We start from the raw sequence: 25356 nt of genomic DNA, 5'->3' as shown, positions 1-25356 counted from the left end.
ACATTCGGGTGCGCAGTAGGCCCGCTGAGCAGCTTGGAGACGCGAAACCCAGAAGCAAAGCTAATTGACTACAATCGACTTGTGATTGCAGATTTAAATGCACTCACTTTGCCTCCAGGTTCCGCACGGGTAAATCTACCCACCCGCTGACTTCCCGCCGCCATGTTAAAATCACGCCTCTGGTGTCTTGATGGCTTGACATTGGAGGGAGAAAGGGTTAAGAAAATTTGGATCAATCATGTGTAATTTTCACCACAATGGCATCAAACATGCGAGTCACCTGCTGATATTTTCATAAAGGCACTGCTCAAGCAGAACTGCATCACTGTGTTGGAATGTTTGGCAAAAACAGGTTTACTGTTGTGGGTCATGCTGCTGAGGTAGGGGTGCACTTCTGAGGTTGGGAGCTAAGTCATGTTATTGGAGCAGGGTTGAGATAGATTTGTTCGGCATCTAATCTGTGCAGTACCTGACCCAAGAATGCTCGATGCTGTCACTAGGATTGCAAGGTGCAGTCTTCCATTTCCCAGCCCTGACATCCCTGATCTTGATAAATGAATGAAGCACCACAAAAAAAATTAGAAGAGAAAGGACATCAAACATAAATCCCAACAAATGAATGAATCAAATTTAAGTCTGCATTAAGAAAACACCCCAAATCATTCCTTCAGTGGACACCCTGAACAGAATTCACTGTTACAACAGCAATCAGGTCACTGTAATGAAATGCAGCATAATGACCATTTTGCTAAAAAGACCAGATAATGATATTTATTCACCTCTGGTCACACAACACAGATTCAACCAGGAACTTTAGAGGAAGGTATTACCTGTACTCTGGCAATTCTTCCTCAGCAGAGTTGACCTCTTCAACACCATTCAAATGTCTGTTCTGATTGCCAATGTGATGTTCTTCTGTGTAGCCGGCTTCTCCGCTGGTTTCAGGGTCTTTATCTGGTTGACAATGAGAATAACTCACAAGGGTAGCTCCACAGCCAGACTTACATCCTGTTGAAAGTTGAAGATTAAAAACTGAGAGCCCCGAAATCCTTAGGGTTTACGCCATAAAAAAGACCTTTCAAATCCATCTTTTCTCCCTTCCTCTCCTGAAGGTGTAAATTTATTGGGTGACTGACACGGGCAATTCCCTGTTACCTCAGCCAAATGGCCATTCATTTTATATGCGTTTACACAGCAAGTGTTGCCAAACTATTCCCATGTGTGAGATGTCACAGCTGATCCAGATTCCGGCTTCCTCCAGCATTCACACAGGCATACTTTCCAGTATTGAATCACTGGGCAACAACCAATGTGAACCTTCTTGATCTGTATGGCTTGGTATCTAATGACATGATGCATTTACTCGCTGAGCCATTGAGACATTGATTGAATTGCAACTTACCTAACCAAGGTGAGCACCCTTCGGTTACTGACACTTCAGTGTTTGAAGTAGGTAGTAGATATCCACCAGTGCTGAATACACATGACGAAGGTGATCACTTATCAATTCCACAGAAATTGTAGATCTTATGGCAAATATTTAACAATCTCCTGTCAGTGCTGCTGGTTGAAAAGTACTCTTAAATGTTTCTGAAATGAAATTCAGCAGTCCTGTACTCTCAGGAACATAGGTGTAAACTGCACACTGCTGTTATTCCCCTTTAAAAGCTTAGGCAGCTAATATTTGCATGTCTGGCTGAATTTTTTTTACATTTGAAGGGGATCAGCATTGTATAGGGGCAGCAGTTTTAAAGCAGTTACCACTTTTCTCTTTTTAGTATCCCAGGTATATTTTGAAAAAAGTCTCCCAACTCTTAGGAGATAAAAGCACCTGGATGCTAATTTGATACCCGATTTAATGGAGCTAATTCGGTAACTCCACAATTCCAGCAGGGAGACAGATGTGCAGAGACCACGGTTCACATAATTGGGGCTACAATGTTATAGCCCCCATCACCCTCCCAGTACGCATTCCACACTGGGAGTGTGGGATCATGAATTAATCTTGATATGGTGACCTGCTCACATAACATACTGGTGACCAAGTTACAAGTGGATTATATCTTATTATTCAAATGTGGCATCACTGGTAAGTGTACTGGCCAGCATGGAACTAGCCAGATTTGATCATGTCAGTTTTTTAAAAAATAGTTAATTGCCTGCTGAAAATATGTTTTTTTTAAAATAAAGAAAATGCAAGTAGATTTGGGAGAGAGATTTCAGAAACTTGCTCCAATGAACCACTGATTCAGTGGCCAGGACGTGCAACTACACTGTGACAGTTGACATAGCAAAGTTGAATGGGAACTATTTAGATAGCAATTTACATTGGTAAATGTTGACACAAAAGCATGACCAAAAATTGTGACAACAGGAAGTAAGGTTTGTGGACAGCAAATGTGTGCCCTGCACAAGATTTTTAACAATATACAGACAATGTTTCATGTGTTTATTTGAGCATAACCATGCATTGACTTGTTATGATGTAGGGTTCTCTTTCAGATGTTGATTGAACTTTCTGCCATTTCCAGAATGTTCTATGCTTGTTAGGGGCGTGGGGTGGTTAATGGTTAATGGTTAATGGCTTGGATCTGCCATTTTCCCCACAAAATTTGGGTCTTGGGTAATGAAAGCAGCAGCATGATTTCTGGTCATGTGATCTGCCTCTTGGTGGTTTGAAAATGATCCCTTGGAATATCAAGGAATGTGTTGTGTCGCTGTGAGAAACGCTTGCTGAAAAAACAAGTGGCTTATACCTTTTGTACAGACCCAGAATGTAGGATGCTGAGGCTGACGGAAAGTCCTCCACTCCCAGCCTTCCTTGGTCCAGTACTTTCTCCTTCCATATCCTCCAGCCTGCACAAACTTCAGATATTCCCCGTTCGTTATTAGGTATTTGCTGGCTTCAAACTCTGGCACACTATGGGATTTCATGCAGATCAGTTAAAGAAAAAACTTGTATTTATGTAGTGTCTTTAACAACCTCAGGATGTCCAAAAGCACTTCACAGCCAATTAAGTACTTTTGAAGTGCAGCCACTGTTGTAATGTAGGAAGTGCAGCAACCAATTTGTGCATAACAAGGTCCCACAAACAGCAATGAGATAAATGACCAGATAATCTGTTATAGCGATGTTGGTTGAGGGAAAAAGGGCAATGGGAGAACTCCCTTGCTCTTCTTCAAATAGTACCATGGGAACATTTACATGGACCTGAGAGGTAAGAAGGGACCTTGGTTTAATGTCACATCTAAAAGATGGCACCTCTGACAATGCTGCATTTCCTCAGTGCTGCACTGAAATGTTCTTAAATCTCTGGAGTTGGGCTTGATCCCACAACCTGCTGACTCAAGAGGCAAAAGAGCTATATCTGAGCCAAGGATGACACCAGTTAAAATAATGATAGAGCTTAAAAAGCATGGAACAAGAAAAGGGTAAAATCCATGATAGTAGCAAATGGTTATATGGATTGTATACACAGTATCCACAGCCCCCATAAAATCTGTTCTGTTGTACACTGTACTTCACTCATTTAAGCCTGTTTTGTATAAATACTCCCTGATTCCCAAAGTACTTAAGCAAAGCTCCAGAACACCTATTCATCCCTACATCTCCACATTCAACCCTAGCTCGTTAGTTTTCACAGATAACATTTTGTTGTTCCCAGGAACACAGGAATCATGTCCCATGGAGTTTGTCATCTTTATCTATAATTATCCCTACGATCTTGAATCCTATTCTTAAACAGACAATGGGATACAGTTGTGTAGTGGTTATGTAACTGGACTAGAACCCAGAGTCCTGGACTAAATCCAGAAAGCTGATATCAGTAAAAGTGACCGTGAAGTTGTCAGATCGTTGTAAAAAGCCACCTGGTTCACTCATGCACTTTAGGGAAGGAAACCTGCTGTCCTTACCTGGTCTGACCTATATGTGACTCCAGTCCTATACCAATGGGGTTGACTCTTAACCGCCCTCTGAACTGGCCTAGCAAGCCACTCAGTTGTATCAAACTGCTCTGCGGTTCACAAAGACTGACCTCTATCTTCTTAGGGCAACTAGGGACGGGCAATAAATTCAGCCAGCGATGCCCACATCTCGAAAATAAATAAAACAACAAAATCATCCAGTTCTTTTCTCAAGGATTTATTCAACACACCTTTTGCTGCTGGGAATTTGTTCCACATATCTATTACTCCATTGGAAAAAGCTATTTCTAATCTCCAGTCTCATTAATTTTAAACCTGTGACCTTTAGTCCTGTACTCAGACTCCAAGGAAAATAGCTGCTTTTCTTCCATATCACCCAGAATATTTTCTGATTTCCTTTCTTCTATAAAGTCCAATTCTTAGCTAAACATACTGCATTGCAGAAATACCACCTGAGCGTTTGCTGCACTTTAAATGTATAAAGATGTTCTGTGCTTTTTAACAGGAATTTGTATACATACACTTCTGACATCTGTCCATATTCATTGTCCCAGCCATAAGATGGGAAATTCCTTGGTTTTCCATAAGTAACTTGTGAAGCTGGGACTTTGATCATGGGGTTGTCAAATGCTTCTAACCCTAAAGGTAAAAATGAGTGAGTAAGTCAAAGATTTTGATAATTATGTCACAGTTTTACTTTGAGGAGCATATGCTGTGCTCCCCTGGTATAGAAATACCAACGATTACAGAAAACAAAAGCACTATATTTGAATTTGAGCAGATTAATGAATTTTCTATTTGAGCTCTCTTTATCCTCTGGTCTTCCCAGGCCACAAACCAGCTGCAGCCAAAAGGGAAAAGGTGGCTAACCTACAACTAGGTCTCTGCCTGTGCTTCCCTGAAACTGTCTATGGGACAGGCGAAACATTGACCCAGGGATGACTATGTCCAGTTTTCAATCACTACCTGTGGGGAAGTTCATGGCCTCTGTTGGGCACTTCTCAGCAGTGTCCCACCTAAGATCAAGAACTTGTGTCATGAGAGATTAAATCGAAGTCCCATCTGTCTATGGCGTGGTGCACTGATGTACCAATATGTCGTACAACTTGCACCATTCATATCAAGATCAATGTGAATAAGCTATATTGTATCAAATTATTTACATGGCTGAAAAATTAGGAATAGTAATTCTGGCACTCTTGCAATTGCTTAAGTTGATCAATGATTTGACATGGAGCCACATGGATGAGGAAATTCCTGCTTTGATCTCTGGTTTGTGCTGAGTTAGGCAATCACAGTTGGGGGAGTGATGGGGATGTTATAGCTTGCCTCAGTGTCCCTGGTCTAGAGGGGAGGAAACTCAGTCAGGATTCCCACTTATTATTATTATCCAGTGACCCTTGCTGCAAAGCCTATGTGTGTATGGCCTTCGAATGAGGGCAGGATTAGCCTTTACTCTGATACCCACCCCACACATTCAAGTACCTTACCAACATTAACTGTCTAGCTCCCACATGAAGAATGGCCACTTGGATGAGTGAGAGGGCTGTTGGCCTCCATGGAACTGTATTTCAGCTAGGGTCAGCAACACAGGAGGAGAAAAGGGACAGTTGTTCTAGAAATGCCTTTGTTTATTTTTAGAACATGAAGTGATTGAGATAATCTGCATTCACTTCCCCATGCCCAGTCAAGGACAATAATTAATTTACATGACGAAAGCATCCTTCATGGTCTGAGTGAGTGAGGGACTGGGACAATAAATTAAAGCTATTTGAACTGAGCCAGTTTCATTGAGCTGGGTCTTAAACTCCAACCAGCACACATCTGTTTACACTCAGATTTAAAGTACATTTCTTTTCTTCTCCAAGAAAACCCCCCCTCAGGTGATAAGAAACATGGAGCCAGGCCATGTAATGTTTTGATTTAGATTTTTTTTTAAGCTTTCTCCCCATCCCTCCTGAAGGAGCTGGCTGATCCAGCGAGGAACCTTAAACGGAAAGGGGCAGATATGTCCCAGGAATTGCAGGAGATATCGCACTAAAGGCCTTGGCTGAGACTGGGGCCTTCAACAAGTAAGTGTTGGGGGCAGAACGGAGGGAAAGCAGGCTGCTACAAGGCCCTCTCCCTCCGTGGGGACATCTTGGGGCCGTTATCACCGCTGCCTGGGGAGCACTGCATCTTTCCCATGGTGGCCCCAGGAGCAGTGGTAACCCAAGCGAAAAGAATCCGCTGTGAATCCAGACCCCACTCCACCCACCACCATCTGCATGCAGTAGGGGGGCAGGATTTCATATTGGGATGTCCGGTGGGAATGGAAGTGATAGTCGGGAGCGGTGGTGAGGTGGCAGTAAGTCTTATTGTCCTATTTTCCCACCGTTTCTGCCGGGATCCTGCCTGATTTTGGGTGGGATCATGGGGGAAAGTTACTGTTACAGGTACTGCTTTTAACATCTGGTGAATCTGTACCCCCAAATACCTCTGCTCTTCTACATCCCCCAGCTTTGCCCCCCATTCAAAATATAATTATTCCCTTCATTTCTTTAACCAAAACATGTCACCTCACGTTTACTGACACTAAATTTCATCTGACACTGCGCCCATTCCACTATCTTATCAGTATCTTCTTGCAGCTTCCTTTGACCCTCAGGATTATTTATTTTGCCTCCTATTTTAATATCGCCTGCAAATTTGACACCACTCCCTCTAGGCCTAGACCCAAATCGTTGATGTACACTGAACAGAAGTGGTCCCAGAACAGAACCCTGTGGGACATTGCTGTCCACTTCCAACCATTCTGAGAATATGATGTCAACAAAGAGATATATATTTCCCAACTAGGAATGTTATGTTGTGAATATGACATATGCACAGACCACTGTTTGATGAGGCATATTTCCAATTTGGTGGCCTTTCAACCAAGTGAATTGGCATCTGACGAATTAGCACAGATGAGGTTTCCAAATGGATTCGCTCGTGTTCCAATCCCATGAAAATAGCCCACTGGAAAAAAAAATATTAATTAGGACAGACTTTTGTTTCAGTGTTGTCATCCTTATAAGAAAATGACACTGCATCAATGAACCAGCATCTTTGGGAAACAAACAAGTCCGAAAGATTTAACAGGTTCTTCAGGAAAGAAACTCTACTTTCCCCTGATAGCTCGGTGTCTAACTGAGCCATATAAACCAGGTATGATCACCGATCTGGAACGAGTTAGCTGATCCCAGCTCAGGCGGCAGTTAGGATGCTGCAGTCAGCCTCGGCTCTGTCGAATTAGGAAGGAGAAAAAAATTCATCACACTGTTCCTCCTCCTCATTGTTATCCAGTGCTCCTGGCAAATGTGCACATATGGACATTGAGGGACATGGCAATGAAACCTCCCCCATCGAATAGCTTCCCAATACATACCATACCCTGCAAGAATCAACATCTGTAGAGCAAAAGCAGGGAACACTGGGTGGGAAAGAATTAAGAAATTCCTAGAAATTACCATAGGCAAAAGCAGTAGCACAGGACAAAAGGTAGCACAGTGAGACCCTGTTAATAGGTGCACAGGTAATAAATAATACCTGCTGTGGCCCCAATTAATTTCCCAGACTTTCAAAGGTGCTTGCTTCAGAAGAAACAAACTGATCATTTATTCATAACAAAATTCCGATCCAGCAGCTTCCATTGGCATTGCTGTGAGCATTAGTGTGCATTAAGGTGAGGGTGCTAGTGCTGGGGAATGGAGCAGGTTTCTATTTCAGGCACCCGGTGCCACCATCAAACTCCACCAGGTCAGGAACAGCACAGTCAGTTGCAGAGCAAAGCTGCACTTCACTACACCATCAAGGACCCAAATCAGATACTGCATGGATCAAATGGAGTGTAAGGCATCTTTTACGCTGCCCCAGCAAGCACTCCCAGGCTAAGAACTGCATCGGTTAGATGCAAGGTAAAGCTCCCTCTACACTGTCCCATGAAACACTGTCATCTCTGGTATAGCACAGGCATTAGCAAAGTAAAACTCCCTCTGCTCTGCCACAACAATTGGTCGCCTGGAGCTTGCTTGGCTGCCTTAAGAAGTCAGAGAGGAATTTCCCAGATTTTATCCTAAATTGGCCATACAGGCTTTTTTTTTTGCCTCTGCTGGCAGAGAGAATTACTCGGGGTTGAGTAAATTGTATAGGTGGCTGCACCATGTCTGGATGGGACAGGCTTAATGGACTCCATGGTCTTCTCTTGTCCCTTTCATATGTTTTTCTGTAACCCCAATCTCTGAGGAGCAGCCTCACATTTCCATTTCCAGTATTAGCCATCATTTAGAATCATAGATTGGTTACAGCACAGAAGGAGGCCATTCAGCCCATCAAGCCCGCACCAGCTATTTGTAAGAGCAATCCAGTTAGTCCCTTTCCCCCACTCTTTCCTGCAAATTTTTTCCCTTCAAGTATATATCCAATTTCTTTTTGAAAACCACGATTGAATCTGCTTCCACCATCCTTTCAGGCAGCGCATTCCAGATCATAACTACTCGCTGCATAAAAAAGTTTTTCCTCATGTCGCCTTTGGTTCTTTTGTCAATCACCTTAAATCTGTGTCCTCTGGTTCTTGATCCTTCCACCACTGGTAATAGTTTCTCTTTATTTACTTTATCTAAACCCTTCATGATTTTGAACACTTCTATCAAATGTCCTCTTAACCTTCTCTGCTCTAAGGAGAACAACCCCAGCTTCTCCAGTCTATCCACGTAATTGAAGTCCCTCATCCCTGGAACTATTCTAGTAAATCTTTTCTGCACCCTCTCTAAGGCCTTGACATCCTTCCTAAAGTGTGGTGCCCAGAATTGGACACAATACTCCAGCTGTGGGCAAACTAGTGTTTTGTTAAATTTCAACATAACTCCCATGCTATTGTACTCCATGCCTCTATTTATAAATCCTGTATGCTTTTTAACCGCTTTCTCAACCTGTCCTGCCACCTTCAAAGATTTGTACACATAAGCCCCCAGGTGTCTCTGTTCCTGCAGCCCCTTTAGAATTGTACCATTTAGTTTATATTGCCTTTCCTCAATCTTTCTGCCAAAATGTATCACTTGTTAATTGTATCCATATGATTTATATCAATTAGTGTTAATTGTATTCAGGTGGTGCATATCAATTGGGGCCTCTCGTATCCATTTATGAGAGAGCTTATCTAGGGTGTAGTGTAGGTAATGTGGATCTCTGAATAAAGGCTTGGAAGCAACTGAAGACCAGGCTCTAGTATTCCATCCTTCACCACCTGGCTATCCAATTATTACATCACTTCGCGCTTCTCTGCGTTAAATTTCATCTGCCACGTGTCCGCCCATGCCACCAGCCTAGCTATGTCCTCTTGAAGTCTATTACTATCTTCTTCACTGTTTACTATACTTCCAAGTTCAGTGTTCAGTTCCACTCGCAACCCCTCACATAATGAAGCAGTCCGTGCCCGCATGCAGCAAGACCTGGACAACATCCAGGCTTGAGCTCATAAGTGGCAAGTAACATTCACGCCAGACAAGTGCCAGGCAATGACCATCTCCAACAAGAGAGAGTCTAACCACCTCCCCTTCACATTCAACGCCATTACCATTGCCGAATCCCCACCATAAACATCCTGGGGGTTACCATTGACCAGAAACTTAACTGGACCAGCCACATAAATACTGTGGCTACAAGAGCAGGTCAGAGGCTGGGTATTCTGTGGCAAGTGACTCACCTCCTGACTCCCCAAAGCCTTTCCACCATCTACAAGGCACAAGTCAGGAGTGTGATGGAATACTCTCCACTTGCCTGGATCAGTGCAGCACCAACAACACTTAAGAAGCTCGACACCATCCAAGACAAAGCAGCCCGCTTGATTGGCACCCCATCCACCACCCTAAACATTCACTCCCTTCACCAACGGCGCACCGTGGCTGCAGTGTGTACCATCTACAGGATGCACTGCAGCAACTTGCCAAGGCTTCTTCGACAGCACCTCCCAAACCCATGACCTCTACCACCTAGAAGGACAAGAGCAGCAGGCACATGGGAACACCACCACCCACATGTTCTCCTCCAAGTCACACACCATCCCGACTTGGAAATATATCGCCGTTCCTTCATGGTCACTGGGTCAAAATCTTGGAACTCCCTTCCTAACAGCACTGTGGGAGAACCTTCACCACACAGACTGCAGTGGTTCAAGAAGGCGGCTCACCACCACCTTCTCAAGGGCAATTAGGGATGGGCAATAAATGCTGCCTCGCCAGCGACACCCACATCTCATGAATGAATAAAAGTTTTGTCTCATCTGCACATTTTGAAATTGTACAGGGTCCAAGTCATTAATATCAAAAAAAGCAGTGGTCCTAGAACCGACCCCTGGGGAACACCACTGTACACCTCTCTCCAGTCCGAAAAACAACCGTTCACCACTACTCTGTTTCCTGTCACTTGGCCAATTTCATATCCATGCTGTCACTGTCCCTTTTATTCATGGGCTTCAATTTTGCTGACAAGCTTATTTATCTCTCGTTCATGAATAAGTGCCCTTTTAATCTTAGCTATAACCTGTGATATAGAAGAACATTCAGTCACTTACCCAAGGACTGTCCGCTGTTACTGGAAGCTCTAATGGAGTTTCCTGGATGACTTTGCGAACTATGTCCCGTACCTTCCGCCGGTACTCAACACACTCCAATAACTTGGGCCACTTAAAACTTCCACCCATTCGATAATTCTCCTGGTGAGATTGAAACAGCCTGTGACAAACTGTAGGCTCAGGAAGGGTTAAGAAGGAAATTCTTATGTTTACAGCTTCCCTGCTTACAGGAAACGTCACCAACATCTGCAGACATGACTCTCGATGTTTCTGGAGCAGAGTCTTAAAGAGCTCCCTATATGGCTCAGTTAGTAAAAGCACTGCTTGCCCCGGTACTGAGCCTAAAAAGGTGGTGAATTAGCTGGGACCAGCAGAGAAAGTGGGGGAGGTGTTCGGATTGATTTCAATGCCCTTGAGCTAGTGAGGGGAAAAATCAGGAACGGTTGCTACTTTTGATTGCAATCTAGTAACCCTTGCTGAAATGTTAGATGAGGACATGGTCAGGTTTGACTGTGAGGCCCCTTCCCATCATGAAATGGGTAGCCTAGCTTACCTGGGAACACGTGATGAATGCCTAACCAGGGTGAGACATCAAAGATGGACTACACCTCTTGAACCATACCCTGGTGTGAGTCTGCACTTTCATTCAGGGGATGAGGAGATAAAGAAAATTATATAATAAAAAAAGAACAGATTTGTGAAATAAGTGGGAAGGAGGCTTTGCTGAGCACCAGTGTATTGGAGACCTGATTCAATGTTCCCTGGGTGCTTGGACAAGGGCTCACACCTAGAATCCCCTTCTTCTCACTGCCATTCTGAGCCATGTCTCCTTGGGAAAGCACTGAGTGCAGACCAGGCACTTCTGCGGTGGGGGAGGGAGAGCAAGGCAAATCAGATATTACTGTTATGGTTACAGTCTATTCTAGTTATGGTTAGCATCTAACTTCTAAGTTAAACTAGGTTAAATGATTACAGTTTAACCTAGAAGTTAGATGCTAACCATAACTGGAACAAAATGGACCATGACAATAATGCTAATTCTAGCTTAAATCTAGTGCACTAATTAATTTACTCATTCTGGAAGCTCAGACATCCTGAGTAACTCTTGCTTGGTTTTGGCTTGTGTTGTCTGCCAAGTCATGCAGGTCTTTACACCTTCCTCAGCTTTCTTTTCATTGCTAGTAAACGACACTTTTTGATGCAGTAAAGACTCTGCCTTCGCAATTTCTTGCTGGCCATTTGTGTGGGTGGCACGATGTATGATCTTCCAACATGTATAAAAAGTATAGTGAGTATGCTGTCCATTTGGTTAATAGCCTCAAGGTCATTTTTTACTAGACAAGTCAGAATGTTTGGCTGTTAAGTTAAATGTTCAAAGATGACAAAACTTTTGAAAGAAAGGAGTGATGTCGTGTTTAACAATAATATATTGTATAACTGCCAACGTATCCAATAGAAAGGGTTAACCATGCAACTAATTCTGTCATTCTTTGGGTGAGCTCCTTGCTGATTGTTTTCTACTCTTCTGATCACCAATGATCTCGCAAAAGGATTGGTTTCTGTATTTTATTCAGAACCCAGTTCCACATACAAGTGGGGACATGGGATTAGGAACAGGATGTGGCTCAGCCACGATGCCCTGCACGACGGAATAACCTGCTGACACTAACTATCCAGGCTTTCACACAAAGAATGGCTACTTGGACCAGATATTGTAGGGCTGCCATTGGCCATGGAACCATACTCTTAAGAAAAGTTAGCACTTTCAGAAGAAAAGGAGAAATAAAAAGTGGAGGAAACTGAAGAAAAAAAAAATGTAGCACTGGAAAACAAAGATGTCACAAATCTCTGTGGTCAGGGTTGGCAACTCACTGAAGGATCAAGCCCACATTGGTTACCCAGTCTATGTACTTTAAATGAATTCAGTCAGAAATCTGAAGCTTGTGCATCTCCCAGTACATGAAAACACTCTACCCACCGTGTCATCCCAGGACATCTCATCCACACCCGTCTCAAAGAGAGCTTCAAAACTGGGGCTCACTTGGTCCTGAGGGAAGGAAAACAAACAATAGTTTATAAAACAAATCGTTTCAAATTTGTCAGAGTTATTAGTTCCCCCCCTCCCCCGCTTCCTATGCTGAAGGTGCTAAAACATGCTGGGGTACAGGTCTATGAAAATGCCATTCTTTCCATTCAAGCCTAGAAAGGGAGTCAATGATGGAAGGTATCACACCAGATTTGATCCTGTCCCCCCTGGTATATCCACACGCACACATTCCAGTAAGAGTTACTTGGATAGTGGTCAGGTTCAGGAATTCTGGCTGTTTTCCTACCCCCTCCATAGAACGAGGGGTCACAGTCTCAGGATATGGGGTAGGACATTTAGGACTGAGAGGAAGAGAAATTTCTTCACTCAGAGGGTGGTGAACCTGTGGAATTCTCTACCACAGAAGGCTGTAGAGGCCAAGTCATTAGATGTATTCAAAAAGGGGCTAGATAGATTTCTAGACACAAAAGGCATCAATGGGTATGGGGAGAGCGCGGGAATATGGTATTGAGATAGAGGATCAGCCATGCTCATATTGAATGGCGGAGCAGGCTCGAAGGGCCGAATGGCCTACTCATGCTCCTATTTTCTATGTTTCTATAGTTTCGGGATACAGAGGCCAGTCATGGTGTTTACATTGCTGCACCAGCGAGTCAGATAAATCAGCACCAACCAAGAATTGAAGTTCGGACCTTCCTAGTTTGTAGGCCTTTGCACTCTACTAGGTTTTGCATTTCCCCCACACGGCTATCAGGGGCACTCATTTCAGATTGAAACTACATTTGTTCTCACTTAGCATCACAAAGATCTGAAGCTGTATTTATCAATTAGATTAAGATCTACTGAACACCACACAAGATCAGGAACGACTTTCATCACCCGTGATACCAAGCAACTTTTTCACTTCAGCCACGTAACTCAGGTCTCATTATCCCATATCATTGTTACTGCTCAGCCTCTGCACAGGCAACATTCTGAAACATTACCACATCATTAGATCTTCTAATCAATTTATTTAGAGGGATATTATATTTAAACAATCTCAAAGTCTAGAGGGGAGATTTTCTTGGCTCCCCATAGATCGCCTATGGGGAAAGTGAATATTGGAAAATTGTGTGATTTCCTTTACAGAAGTACGCTCCGATCCCTCCCTACTTATATTCCGATACTTGCGACGCCCAGGTGATCCAGCAGGAAAATCTCCCTTTACAATGCTCCACATCACTGCCCACTATCCTTTCACACCTGGGACCTGGGTTTGCCTCCAGCCCAGACTAATGAGATGAAAGTCTCTTCTATCTGTTGCTGTCAGAATCTGATGTGGCGTGAGTTTGAGACTGTCTCAATCCAGTTCCTACTGGGTGCAGTTCCTCAGCATAAAACTGCCCACAATTTATCTCAAACTGGAATTAAATTGCCAGTCTCATTCAGGGAGGCTACAAAGATGGATGGTGAGAGAAATGGAAACTGGTGTTGTGGGTCTGCTCTTTTCGGCTTGATGGTAAAATACATTGACAAACATTTGCTCTCAGCAGTAATCCTGCACAGGCAATGGCTTTTGAAAGGGCAGGATTGTAATCAAGAGCATACCAGCGGAACTATCAACCCATCACTAAAAATTGTTTTGATTAAACACCAGCAGAGAGGTCAGGTAGAAGTGGGCTTCACACTGCGAATTTGCAACCTGATCCCTTTTTATTACGGAGATATCAGATTCAAGAATTTAACATTTTTTTCTGCTTTTTGGACTTAGTGCCAACTTCAAGCTAACCCAATTCAAGTATAGCATGTGTTAAATGAAAAGTAAAGCTGCCTCGAAACTGCCCCATCAAACACTCCCAAATTAGGTATAGCACAGTTAGACCAGCCAGATTTCCCCACTGCGTGTCCCTATCCAATTGCTCCAACTGGAAAATGGACGTCAGGATCTGACTTGACTGATGTCTCTCCTCCATGCTTGAAGACCCTGTGGACACTCACTGTCCAGCCACATACAGGGAGAATGGTCACTTTGAATAGATATCGGAGGAGAGACAATGCCTGTGGAATCATACCACAGCAAGAATCACCACCTTCAGGAAAACAGGGGAGGAAAAATAGAAAAAAGTGATGCCATGCATTCACACTAACAGCACTATAGATCATAATTAATAATTTCAGGACTTCTATTATTAGTGTCAATCTATCAATCATTTCTTCATTCACATTAAACACGTAGGCCTAAAAGAAACAAAGGAAAGAGTTTGACGTAATTTATTTCCTTGACCCTCTGCTTCAATATTTGTTTGTTCAAGGTAAATATAATCAAGTGTTTACTTTGAATTAATCTCTTTGTTTCTGTAATACAAGCGACTTTTTGCACTTTTACCTTTAAGAGGCCAGCGAGCAGCAGTTTATTGATGTAGAGCACTGGAGGATGGCAGAAGTAGAATATAAGGGGCAACCGCAGTCGGTCTGGGCACAAGTAGAAGCTGGACTCATCTAGTGGATTAAACAAAGTCAAAGGATGAATATCAATTCAATGATGCTCCTCCGTACTTAAATTGAAATATTTGCTTGTCCAAATATCATTCCATATTTTTGTAATAGGTTTGCAGTCCTAAACAAACACAAAGGGAGCAATTAGTTTGCTGTGCACACCCTAATTCCCAACACATAACAGAGTGCAAAGGCACTGGGGGTTGACAGTCTCAGTGTTGCTCAGGAAAGTTCCCCAAATTCTGCAGGAAGAGAGAGACTCTCCACAAGCTCAAGGCAACAGATGTTGACTACGGAGACAAACTAAGCACTGGACTATCATGGGTTAGGTTACATCAGGACCCTTGGTACCCATCAACCACTTCTGGACCAGCATTCCCTCCTGAACTCCCTGGATCACCACTGCTTAACAACTTCAGAAAGTCAAACTCCAACAATCTCCAATTTCAAACATTTGCCTGACAGGCTGGACACCTTGGATTGTCAACTTCCAACAGCCTCCAACTTAGAACCACACACCTGAAAAACTGCATTTCCAACTACCATAGTCTCCAAACTCTGCCTCATGACACTCATCACTTGGACATTCAATGGTCCTTGACCCTACTAATTACACTAGCTTTGTGCTTTACCCTCAAGATAGGCTGGGACTCTCTGACCTTGGGATTCTAAGAATTTCCTCTCTTAGTTTGTTCCATTTTTGGATTTTTACTCTTGTTAATACTCTCAGGTCCAACAACTCAGACCCTTTTATAGGAAAATCTTCACTCTTTAAGGCCTGCAGCCTGACTTTATCGAGGTGATTTTTAGCGAGCCCAGGTGTCAAGCAGAAAGCTCTCATTACCGTGTTTCAGTTTACTGGTTATATCACGTGCCGTTACATGATCTTCCTTGACTCTGGAAGGCAGTAGAATAAATATTATACTAGATCATGTTTTAGACTATAAACTGCCAAACAGATATATTAAGCAGTAAATTGATAAGTGAACAGGAACAATGACACACTGTAGATTGGCAGTAGGTGCAGGATTAAATGGTGCCCTTGAGAGATAGAAAATAACAAACTGCCAGGTCTCTTATGCTAAACTGGACCGGACACAAAGTTCCTAAATATTAATTTGTTGCTGACTGCCACAGAATCTCTTTGGCCTGTCGTATGAAGATGGTTTAAAACAAGCATAGAAAACAGGTGGGCAAAGGTCTGCATCTCTGTGGAAAATAACTTACAGAAACCCAAAGGTCACTGTAAGAGTGCTGAGGCATTAGAATAGTGAAAAACAGTAAGATTCAAGAGACAGGTTGTCCTAACCTAGTATAAAAATACTAAGATGGTTATGTAAACACTATGGGCTCGATTTTCGCACCCGCGATCGGGTGCGTTGGTGGCGGGGGGGCTGCGAAAATCGGGGATTCCTGGGGCGGGTCGTGAGCCCGGCTCCAACCCGCCCACTTCCGGGTTTCCCACAGACGCACTGACATGCACGCGCAGCCCCCACATGTGGGACTCCTGCCGGCAATTAAAGCCGGCAGGGTGCCACTTAAAGTATTTATTTAGGTACTTCAGGTCATTTAGAAGCCTGATTAACATGATATTTTAGGAGGGGTGGGATTTTGCAAACAACTGGGACTGTTTTCCGTACTGGGGGAAACACTCCCAGTTCAAATGGACGTGTTGCAGCTATCAGCCTGTGGCAGCTGCAAAGGTCCATTTGACAGGTGGGGGGTGGGGGGTGGGGAGACCCTCACTCATTGCAGGAGGCCACTCTGTCACTTGGGACAAAGTTTGGCCTCCACCACCCTCCTCCTAACAATAAAATTCACCAACTTGCACACTTACCCCGGGGTCGAGAGACATGTACCTACCTTGCGGACCCCCTCAGATGTACATCTTCCTGATGGGGGCCGCCGTAGCTGCAGTCATGACCTCCTCGGAGGGCGAACAGCATCACCAGCCTCGCCGGCCACCTCTGACACGTGGAGCTCCACAACAGAGTGCTGTGACACATCCACCTGTACAGCAGGAGGGAGGGCAACCGCAGAGAGAGATGCGTCGCAGAGGGCACTACCCTCGCCACAGCATCCACAGACCGAGGCTCAGCTTCCTGGACCTCTCTGAGCAGCAGTGCACACGGAGGCTCAGAGTCACTCGACATGTAGTCGTGGACATCTGCAGCCTCCTTCATGCCGAGCTGCTTCCGGCTGGCCCGAGTACCATCTTCTTACCTGTCGCTGTCAAAGTCACCACTGCCCTCAACAACTTCTCCTCCACATCCTTCCAGGGTGCCACCGGGGACATCGCCAACGTCTCTCAGTCGTCTGCACAAAAGAGCCCTGCAAATACACCCACACCCACTCTGCAGTGACACAATGGGTGTCATCAGTTGTGGGTCTTCATTGTGGTCCTCAGGAAAGGGCATTATTGCACAAACCAGACAAGATTCGCAAAGACGTGGCAGTAGTGGTGCCAATATAATATGTAATGTGAGTTGCTCAGAAATTAAATATAAGTAAAAACCATGACAAACCCACAAACACCCTTGTGCATCCCCTTAATGCTCACGACACGTTTGCCTTACGCTTCCTACTGCACATATGTGATGCATGCCCTGTGGCTGCAGCACAGGTAGTGGCAGGTTGAGCGAGGCTGACCGTAAAAGAGATGCACGAGAGGGTGAGTATGAGATAAAGCCATGAGATTGTATGAGGATTGGGTTGAGTGGTAGTGGCGGGATGAGTACTGGCGAGGTGAGTAAGTGCAGGTAAGATGAGGATGAGGTTTGAGTGGGTGTGAGGGGTGATGTGACAGTAGTGTTGGCAGTGCAGAAAGAGATGTGGGGTGGGGGCGGTGATGTGGCAGACGGAGTGTAGGGGAATGAGTAAGTGTACTCACTTTGGCTGACCAACTTAGATCATTGCAGCGCCTCCTGCACTGTATGCAGGTGGGCGATATGTTGGTGGTGCAGGTGACCTCCTCTGCCACCTCGAGCCAGGCCTTCTTGGTGGCAGAGGCAGGCCGCTTCCTCCCGCCCGCCAGTGGGAAGATCTCTGCCTCCCTCTCCTCCTCCTCACCCCATCCAATAAGAGCTGGATTGAGGCATCATTAAACCTGGGAACAGCCTTCCCCCTGGGCTGCTCCATGCTGTAATTTTTCCTATTTCTTGTAGCATCAGTCAGTGGAGGACTGCCCCTTTAAATGGAGCTCCTCCAGCTGACAGACCTTACTGCGCATGCGCAGTCCGCCCGTTGCTCAGCTTAGCAGCGGGGAACCCGGAAGACCAGGTAAGTGGATCCAATCAGCCTGCGATCGCGCGCGGGGCAGACTGATTTCACCGGGCGCGTTACCCACGCGCCCAATCGACCCCCCGCTGCGAACCCGCCGCCATGGTAATATCGGGCCCTAAGACATTAAACAATCCTTGGTGGTTTCTGAGTGGGATGGTTTACGACCATGAGATAAGATCAGCAGTGCTTATGTACAGAACAATGCAGCCGAATAATATAAAGATAGGGGCATGCTCCCTCCCAAAAGTTAGAGCTCTCAAGAGGGGATGGTCGGAAGTCCATTGTCACAGGGAGTCCATGAAGGCTAAGTCTAACCCTACAGGTCCGGTAATTTGAAGGTAGGTGCCCTGACCACAGAAGTGCATTGAGCATCTGCTCCTTAGAGAATCAGGCATGAATCCCGCAATGTCCTTAAGGTACTTACTGTGCCATAATATGATCAGCCACCATTGGGTACACTGGGAGCCCTCACACAAGCAATGTGCAAAGCTCATTAGGCTCCCAAAAAATATTTTAATTAGGGGCCTCCCATAATGTAACCAGAATGTCTCAGTAGTGCTCCAGTTACCCAGTGCCCATTTTGAACAAGTGCTGTGGGGAGGCCTGAATGCAAAAAAAAAATCTGTAATGGTCTCCTGCCCTCACTGCCTCCCTCCCACTTCCCACTTATCTACCCTTCCCTCTCTCCTAGCCCTTTACTGGCTGCTGCCCCTGGAATTACAGTTGTAGCTAGCCTCTCCTGCACCATGAGTGATGTGCCTGGAGTATCAGAAAAATATTCAATTAAGCTGGTCTTGCATTATGAGGTGATGTCAGCTCATCCCTGTAGCACCTGAACAATGCAGAATCTATTGAAATCATGGCTATTGAATATTATCCATAGATCATAGAATTATATAGAATTTTACAACACAGAAACAGGCCATTTGGCCCAATAGGTCTATGCCGGCACTTATGCTCCTCATGAGCATCTTTCCACCTTACCTCATTTCAGTCTATCAACATATCCTTCTATTCCTTTCTCCCTCATGTTTTTATCTAGCTTCCCCTTAAATGCATCTATGCTATTCACCTTAACCACTCCATGTGGTAATGAGTTTCACATTCTCCTGGATTCCCTATTGGATTTATTAGTGACTATCCTATTTATGGCCCCTAGTTTTGGACTCCCCCACAAGTGGAAACATCTTCTCTACATCTATCCTATCGTACCCCGTCATAATTTTAAAGACCTCTATCAGGTCACCTCAGTTTTCTCTTCTATAGAGAAAAGAGCCCAGCCTGTTCAGTCATTCCTGATAGCTGTACCCTCAGTTTTTGTATAATCCTTGTAAATCTTTTTTGCACTTTCTCCAGTGTTTCTACCTCCTTTTTGTAATATGGAGACCAGAACTGTGCACAGTACTCTGTATGGTCTAACCAAGGTTCTATATAAGGTAAACATAATTTCTCTGCTTTTGAATTCTATTCCTCTAGAAATGAACCCCAGTGTTTTGTTTGCACTTTTTATGGCTTTGTTAACCTGTGTTGCTACTTTTAATGATTTGTGAATCTGTACTCAGAGATCCCTTTGAAGCTCTGCCCATTTAGACTCTTATTTTTCAAGGGGTAGATGACCTCTTTATTCCTCCTACCAAAATGCACCTCCTCACACTTTCTATATTGAAATTCATTTGCCATTTACACCCATTCTGCAAGTTTGTTAATGTCTTCTTGTATTTGTCACAGTCTTCCTCAGCATTAACTATGCCTCCCCCAATTTAGCGTTATCCGCAAATTTTGATATTGTACTTCTGATTCCTGAGATCAATGCATGTCTGATCTAAGCATACAATCCCGGTGGAACAAGCTCCTTCCCACTATCGGATTGGTTTTATTTATTTTTATATTACCAGAATTGTTGAACACTTCAACAATCAGAAGCCAAGTGAAGCCTGGGCTGTTTTTCCTGTTGACCTGTAAGAGATAATCAAAAAGCAGCAGCAGAAAGAGAATTTAAGGAATATCTGGAAATGTGTGGGAGTCCATAGTTCCCACAGTACCAGTCATGCCTTAAATCCAACTGCATGATAAAGATATTTTTAAACATTACAGTTATTTGTCTGTAATAATATCACTACTAGTTATATTTTCAGTGACTCCCCAAATTCATTATCCACATTAAAGAATTCTCAAGGTGGGGGATTTACATGAACTGGGTGGGAGGAAGCTTTACTATCAGCCTGGAACCCAGTGTAAACCTTCAGTTCTGAGAGATAGTCACGTTTCAAGATAAGTGTGCTAGCCCAGCCCAGTCATAAAATGTTAAAACAATTAGTGATTTCAAAAGCCTTTTTCTACTTCCGATTAAATCATCTTTTTTCAACTATTGTTCACGTAGAGTGAAAGTTTAAGGGACCAGCATGCCTTCAGCTAGATCTTCTGTTGCTAAAGAATTGATAAAATTACAATACAGCTATCGTCAGAAGCACAGATAAAATAAACAACTCCCTGGCTCCACCCCTTTGCTATAATTTCCTTTATAAGGTACAGACAAAGATGCTGATGTTGAATGAGGGATAAATGTTGGCTAGGATACGGGGAGGACTCCCTTGCTCTTCTTTGAATAGTGCCCTGGGATCTTTTACATCCACCTGAGAGGGAAGAAGGGACTTCGGTTTAACGTCTCATCTGAAAGACGGCATCTCTAACAGTGCAGCACTCCCTCATTACTGCATTGGAGTGACACAGCGTAGATTATGCACTCGAGACTCTGGAGTGGAGTTTGAACCCATAACCTTCTGACTCAGTGCCACCGCTGAAACAAGGCTGGCACCTAAATGGAAACTAACTCCAGAGTTATGTTGTCATATAGATGGTGATACGTAGACAAAACGGCTTCAGGCCAATGTGTAAATGACAGTATGACTGCACCTTAAATCTCATGATAAAATGGATCACGTTATAAATTTAAGTTTCGCCCTTTCTGCAGCCATTCTTTTCAGTGAGAATGGGCTGGCCGCTGAGAGATGAGACAGATTGACTGTGCTGCTTCACAATCACATTGCGCGCTAGAATTTAAACAAATCAAAAGAGCTAAATGACAACAATCGCTATTCACAGGACTAGAACATGAAAAGTTGGAAAAAGAAACTGTGCCTCAGTGCCCTGAGCTAGGGAAGGCAGCCCAAGGTCCTAATCACTATCCAGTTTACATTTTTATACTATTGCTGCAAGAGCTGTGCTGGAGCCTCCAGCTCCTGATGTACAGCCAACAGCCCAAAGTAAACTTGCCTTAGTGAATCAGACAAGTTAATACGGGGAGCGGGCAGGAAATTGGACATGAATTTAGATTTGAGGTTAGGATCAGATCAGCCATGATCTTATTAAATGGCGGAGCAGGCTCGAAGGGCCGATTGGCCTACTCCTGCTCCTATTTCTTATGTTCTTATGTTCTAACTTTGGGGCTGGCCGGGGATATCAATGCACCTGAAGCCAACAGAGCACGAGCACGGCTCTCAACCCAGTATAAATGCAGCTTAACTTAAGTTCAGTCAATGGAGTTAGACTTGATCCATGATTAAACGAGCCTGGCTCCCTTAAACAAACAATATCGTAGACTCACTAAAATGTGGGTGGAGGAATTTTAACTCCCCACCACCCAGCCGAAACCAGGCAGAGGGGACAGTAAAAGTGGAGCGGGTGAATTTCTCGGGCTGTCCCGATCTGTTGTGATTTTAAAATGCTTGAGACACCTGCCCGAATCAGGCGGGAGCCTCAAACATCCATGTAAATCGGGTCTTATTAAGTCAATAGGACCCCAACACCACCTTAACCAGGAAGTCAGTGGGGCCAGCAGAAACAGGAGTGATTCTCCGGGCAACATAAGGGAAGTGTAGGCCTCCCCTGTCCGGAGTCTTCCCACCCCCTCCCCATTCCTGAACCACTGACTGCACACAGTTCCCATCCTCCCCCGTCCCCGCAATTACCTTGGGTCTGGCAGGCGGCATCTGGGCTGCCCAACTTTCCGCCACTTCCTGCCGACCACTCTCTAGGACGCTTTCCCACCCAGGAGTTATACTTCCCACCGTGTGTGTGTGCGTTCGTGCATGCCTGTGTGTATACGTCTGTGATACTGTGTGTGCCCCCACGTGGATATCTGGTGAGGCCAGGATCACACTATTGTGACACCCTCTACAGATGAATATCCTGCTGACACTCTCACTGTCTAGGCTAAAAGCAGTGTCTTAGATGAAATACCACAGGCTGCCCATGTCCCCCAGTAGAATCACTACCTTCAAGAAAAAGGGGAGGAAATTGTCAAAAAAAACCTGTATTTAGGACAGGATTGAGTTGCAGAAAAGCTCAGGAATGAAAGAGGTCAGCCTTACCTATGAGTGCACTGAAAAGTGTTTCATCCAAATCGTAGGTGTTCTCAAAATATTCCAAAATCTCACTAAAAGTAGAAAAAAAAATAACATCAACAATCTGAAGTATTCTTCAACCAGTATCGTTTCAATATAACAAAAAAAAAATTGGTGGCTTCTAATTGAAAATTAAAATTCTTTTAGCTCAATCTTCTAATTTGTAGAATGAATTAAACAAAAGAACAAACCCAGTAACATCAGGAAAGCAAAACAGAATCCCAACCCCCGTTCACATGAGTCCACACCAGCATGTATTGGTCTTACATTCTTAGCACAACACACAGCTCTCAAGTGACTAGGATAGATACACAAAGCAACAGATAGATAGATATATATACACACACACTTACTCCTTTGTGCACTTGGAGAGATCACAAGGTTTAAGGGAGGTCACACACAACTTTCCAGTAAGAACAGATTTCATTTTTTTTAAATCTGCTCTCAGCAGAATTGATGTGCAATGGGGAACAGGGTGGGCTTTTATAGTGAATGTGATGGGGGTGGGTCTGCAAACTTGGTGTCCAGTTATCACTGACAGAGTGATATGTAAATCATTGGAGAGCATCCGCACAGGATTGGTCAATCTCCTGTCTGCCCCTGATATACCACTAACTCCCAGTGGCCTGTCCATCAAAGCAGTGGGCCTGAATCTGGGGGAGGGGAGATTGGTTCATACTCCACGTCACAGTTTCTTTTCTTTCTGCTCTGCATTTAAAACACTCATTCTCAGGGCTGGGTAGGGGGGGATGAGATTGAATTTCAACTGATAGTAATAAGTTTTTTTGATCCAGTAGGTTTTTTGCATCACTGAGAAATCTAGGGGAAGGGTTAAGGCCAAAGCAACAAGGCTAAAAGAGTAGAGTTTTTAAAGCACTGCCAAAAAGGGCACAGGTGATTGGGCAGGGAGAACATGTGGAGATAAAACAACACACAGTCAAACAGCAGTTGTCAGTACATAGTTGCTGTTGTGATCTGGAAGGCACTGCCTGAAAGGGTGGTGGAAGCAAATTCAATAGTAACTTTCAAAAGGGAAATTGGATGTATGTTTGAAAAGGAAAAATTTGCAGAGCTGTGGGGGAAGAGCAGGGGAATGGGACTAAATGGACAGCTCTTTCAAAGAGCCGGCACAGGCACGATGGGCTGAATGGCCTCGTTCTGTGGTGTATGATTCCACGATTCATAGGATCTGTTTCAGAAATACAACTTATAAGTTAATGAAACGCAAACCCAAATTTGACTCATAAAAGCAGAAAATGTGAGAAATACGCAGCAGGTCAATTTGCATTTGAAAAGGGGAAAGAGAGGTTAATGCTTTTAACATGAACAAATTTCCTCCAACTAAATATTGGGAAGACTGAAGCCATTGTCTTCGATCCTTGCCACAAACTCCGTTCCCTAGCCACCGATTCCATCCCTCTCCCTGGCCACTGTCTGACGCTGAACCAGACTGTTCGCAACCTTGGCATCCTTTTTGACCCTGAGATGAGCTTCCGACCACATATCTGCTCCATCATCAAGTCCGCCTACTTCCACCTTCATAACGTCATGCATTTCCACCCCTGCCTCAGCTCATCTGCTGCTGAAACCCTCATCCATGCCTTTGTTACCTCTAGACTTGACTATTCCACTGCTCTCCTGGCCGGTCTCCCATCTTCCACCCTCCATAAACTTGAGCTCATCCAAAACTCTGCTGCCCATATCCTAACTCGCACCAAGTCCTATTCACCCATCACCCCTGTGCCCGCTGACCTACATTGGCTCCCGGTCTGGGAACACCTGAACTTTAAATATTCTTATCTTTGTTTTCAAAACCCTCCATGGCCTTGCCCCTCCCTATCTCTATAACCTCCTCCAGCCATACAACCCTCCAAGATCTCTGAGCTCCTCAAATTCTTGCCTCTTGCGCATCCCCAATTTTAATTGCTCCACCATTGGCGGGCATGCCTTCAGCTGCCTAGGCCCTAAGCTCTGGAATTCCCTCCCTAAACCTCTCCGCCTCTCTACCTCTCTCTCCTCCTTTAAGAGCTCCTTCAAACTTACCTCTTTGCACACCTGTCCTAATACCTCCTTATGTGGCTCGGTGTCAAATTTTGTTTGCTAAGACTCCTGTGAAGCAATTTGGGACATTTTACTACGTTAAAGGCGCTATATCAATGCAAGTTGTTGTTGTTGTTGTTGAACCCAGTTCTGATAAAAGGCCTACACCCAAAATAAAATTTAGACTTGAGACATTTATTTTCGCCAGCTTGTTTGCAACATCTTTTCAGATACTGACAAACCTGCCATGTATTTCCAGCACCTGCTCTGTTTTCCCTTTATCTCAGGTGTCACTGTTGTATTCCTTCAGTAATTAGCAAGATAACTTCACCCTTTTTTTGATGAGTTTTCACTTGTATGGAAAAATATAAGAAAACAATTTGGGAATCATAGAGACAAACTCTATAAAAGGAATATCAGGGCGATCTACAGCTGGCGGTTTGTCAGTGGTTCAGTGGACTCTATAGGAAAAGTAGCAACTCTGGGTTGAGAGCAAGTGGGGACAGACCAAACCTGCTCAAACTGCTCTAAACACTGCTCCTGTAGGTAAGGCCATGTTCATTGCCCTCCTATACTCCCTTAATTTC

General features: G+C 44.2%; 1 protein-coding gene across 2 annotated transcripts in view; it reads right to left on the bottom strand.

Moving 5' to 3' along the window:
- The window catches only part of LOC137325431 (uncharacterized), a 63626-nt gene extending 40462 nt beyond the window's left edge, over window positions 1-23164 (bottom strand). For both annotated transcript variants that reach the window (XR_010963879.1, XM_067990537.1), the window contains exons 1-9: window positions 23083-23164; window positions 22697-22761; window positions 14935-15047; window positions 12498-12566; window positions 10520-10660; window positions 6801-6927; window positions 4449-4566; window positions 2757-2920; window positions 831-1008 (exon numbers count right to left, since the gene is read on the bottom strand). Coding sequence is in view for 1 of the 2 variants with exons in the window: in XM_067990537.1 (XP_067846638.1) it covers window positions 831-1008; window positions 2757-2920; window positions 4449-4566; window positions 6801-6927; window positions 10520-10660; window positions 12498-12566; window positions 14935-15047; window positions 22697-22761; window positions 23083-23156 (1049 nt within the window). In the remaining variant the exon portion in view is untranslated. The remainder of the gene's footprint in view (window positions 1-830; window positions 1009-2756; window positions 2921-4448; window positions 4567-6800; window positions 6928-10519; window positions 10661-12497; window positions 12567-14934; window positions 15048-22696; window positions 22762-23082) is intronic.
- Window positions 23165-25356: the final 2192 nt, after the last annotated feature.

Source organism: Heptranchias perlo, chromosome 9 (genome assembly GCF_035084215.1).
Source record: "Heptranchias perlo isolate sHepPer1 chromosome 9, sHepPer1.hap1, whole genome shotgun sequence".
NCBI lineage: Eukaryota > Metazoa > Chordata > Chondrichthyes > Hexanchiformes > Hexanchidae > Heptranchias > Heptranchias perlo.
Note: the sequence above shows the minus strand (reverse complement) of the source record. Positions and strands in the feature narration are given on the sequence as shown.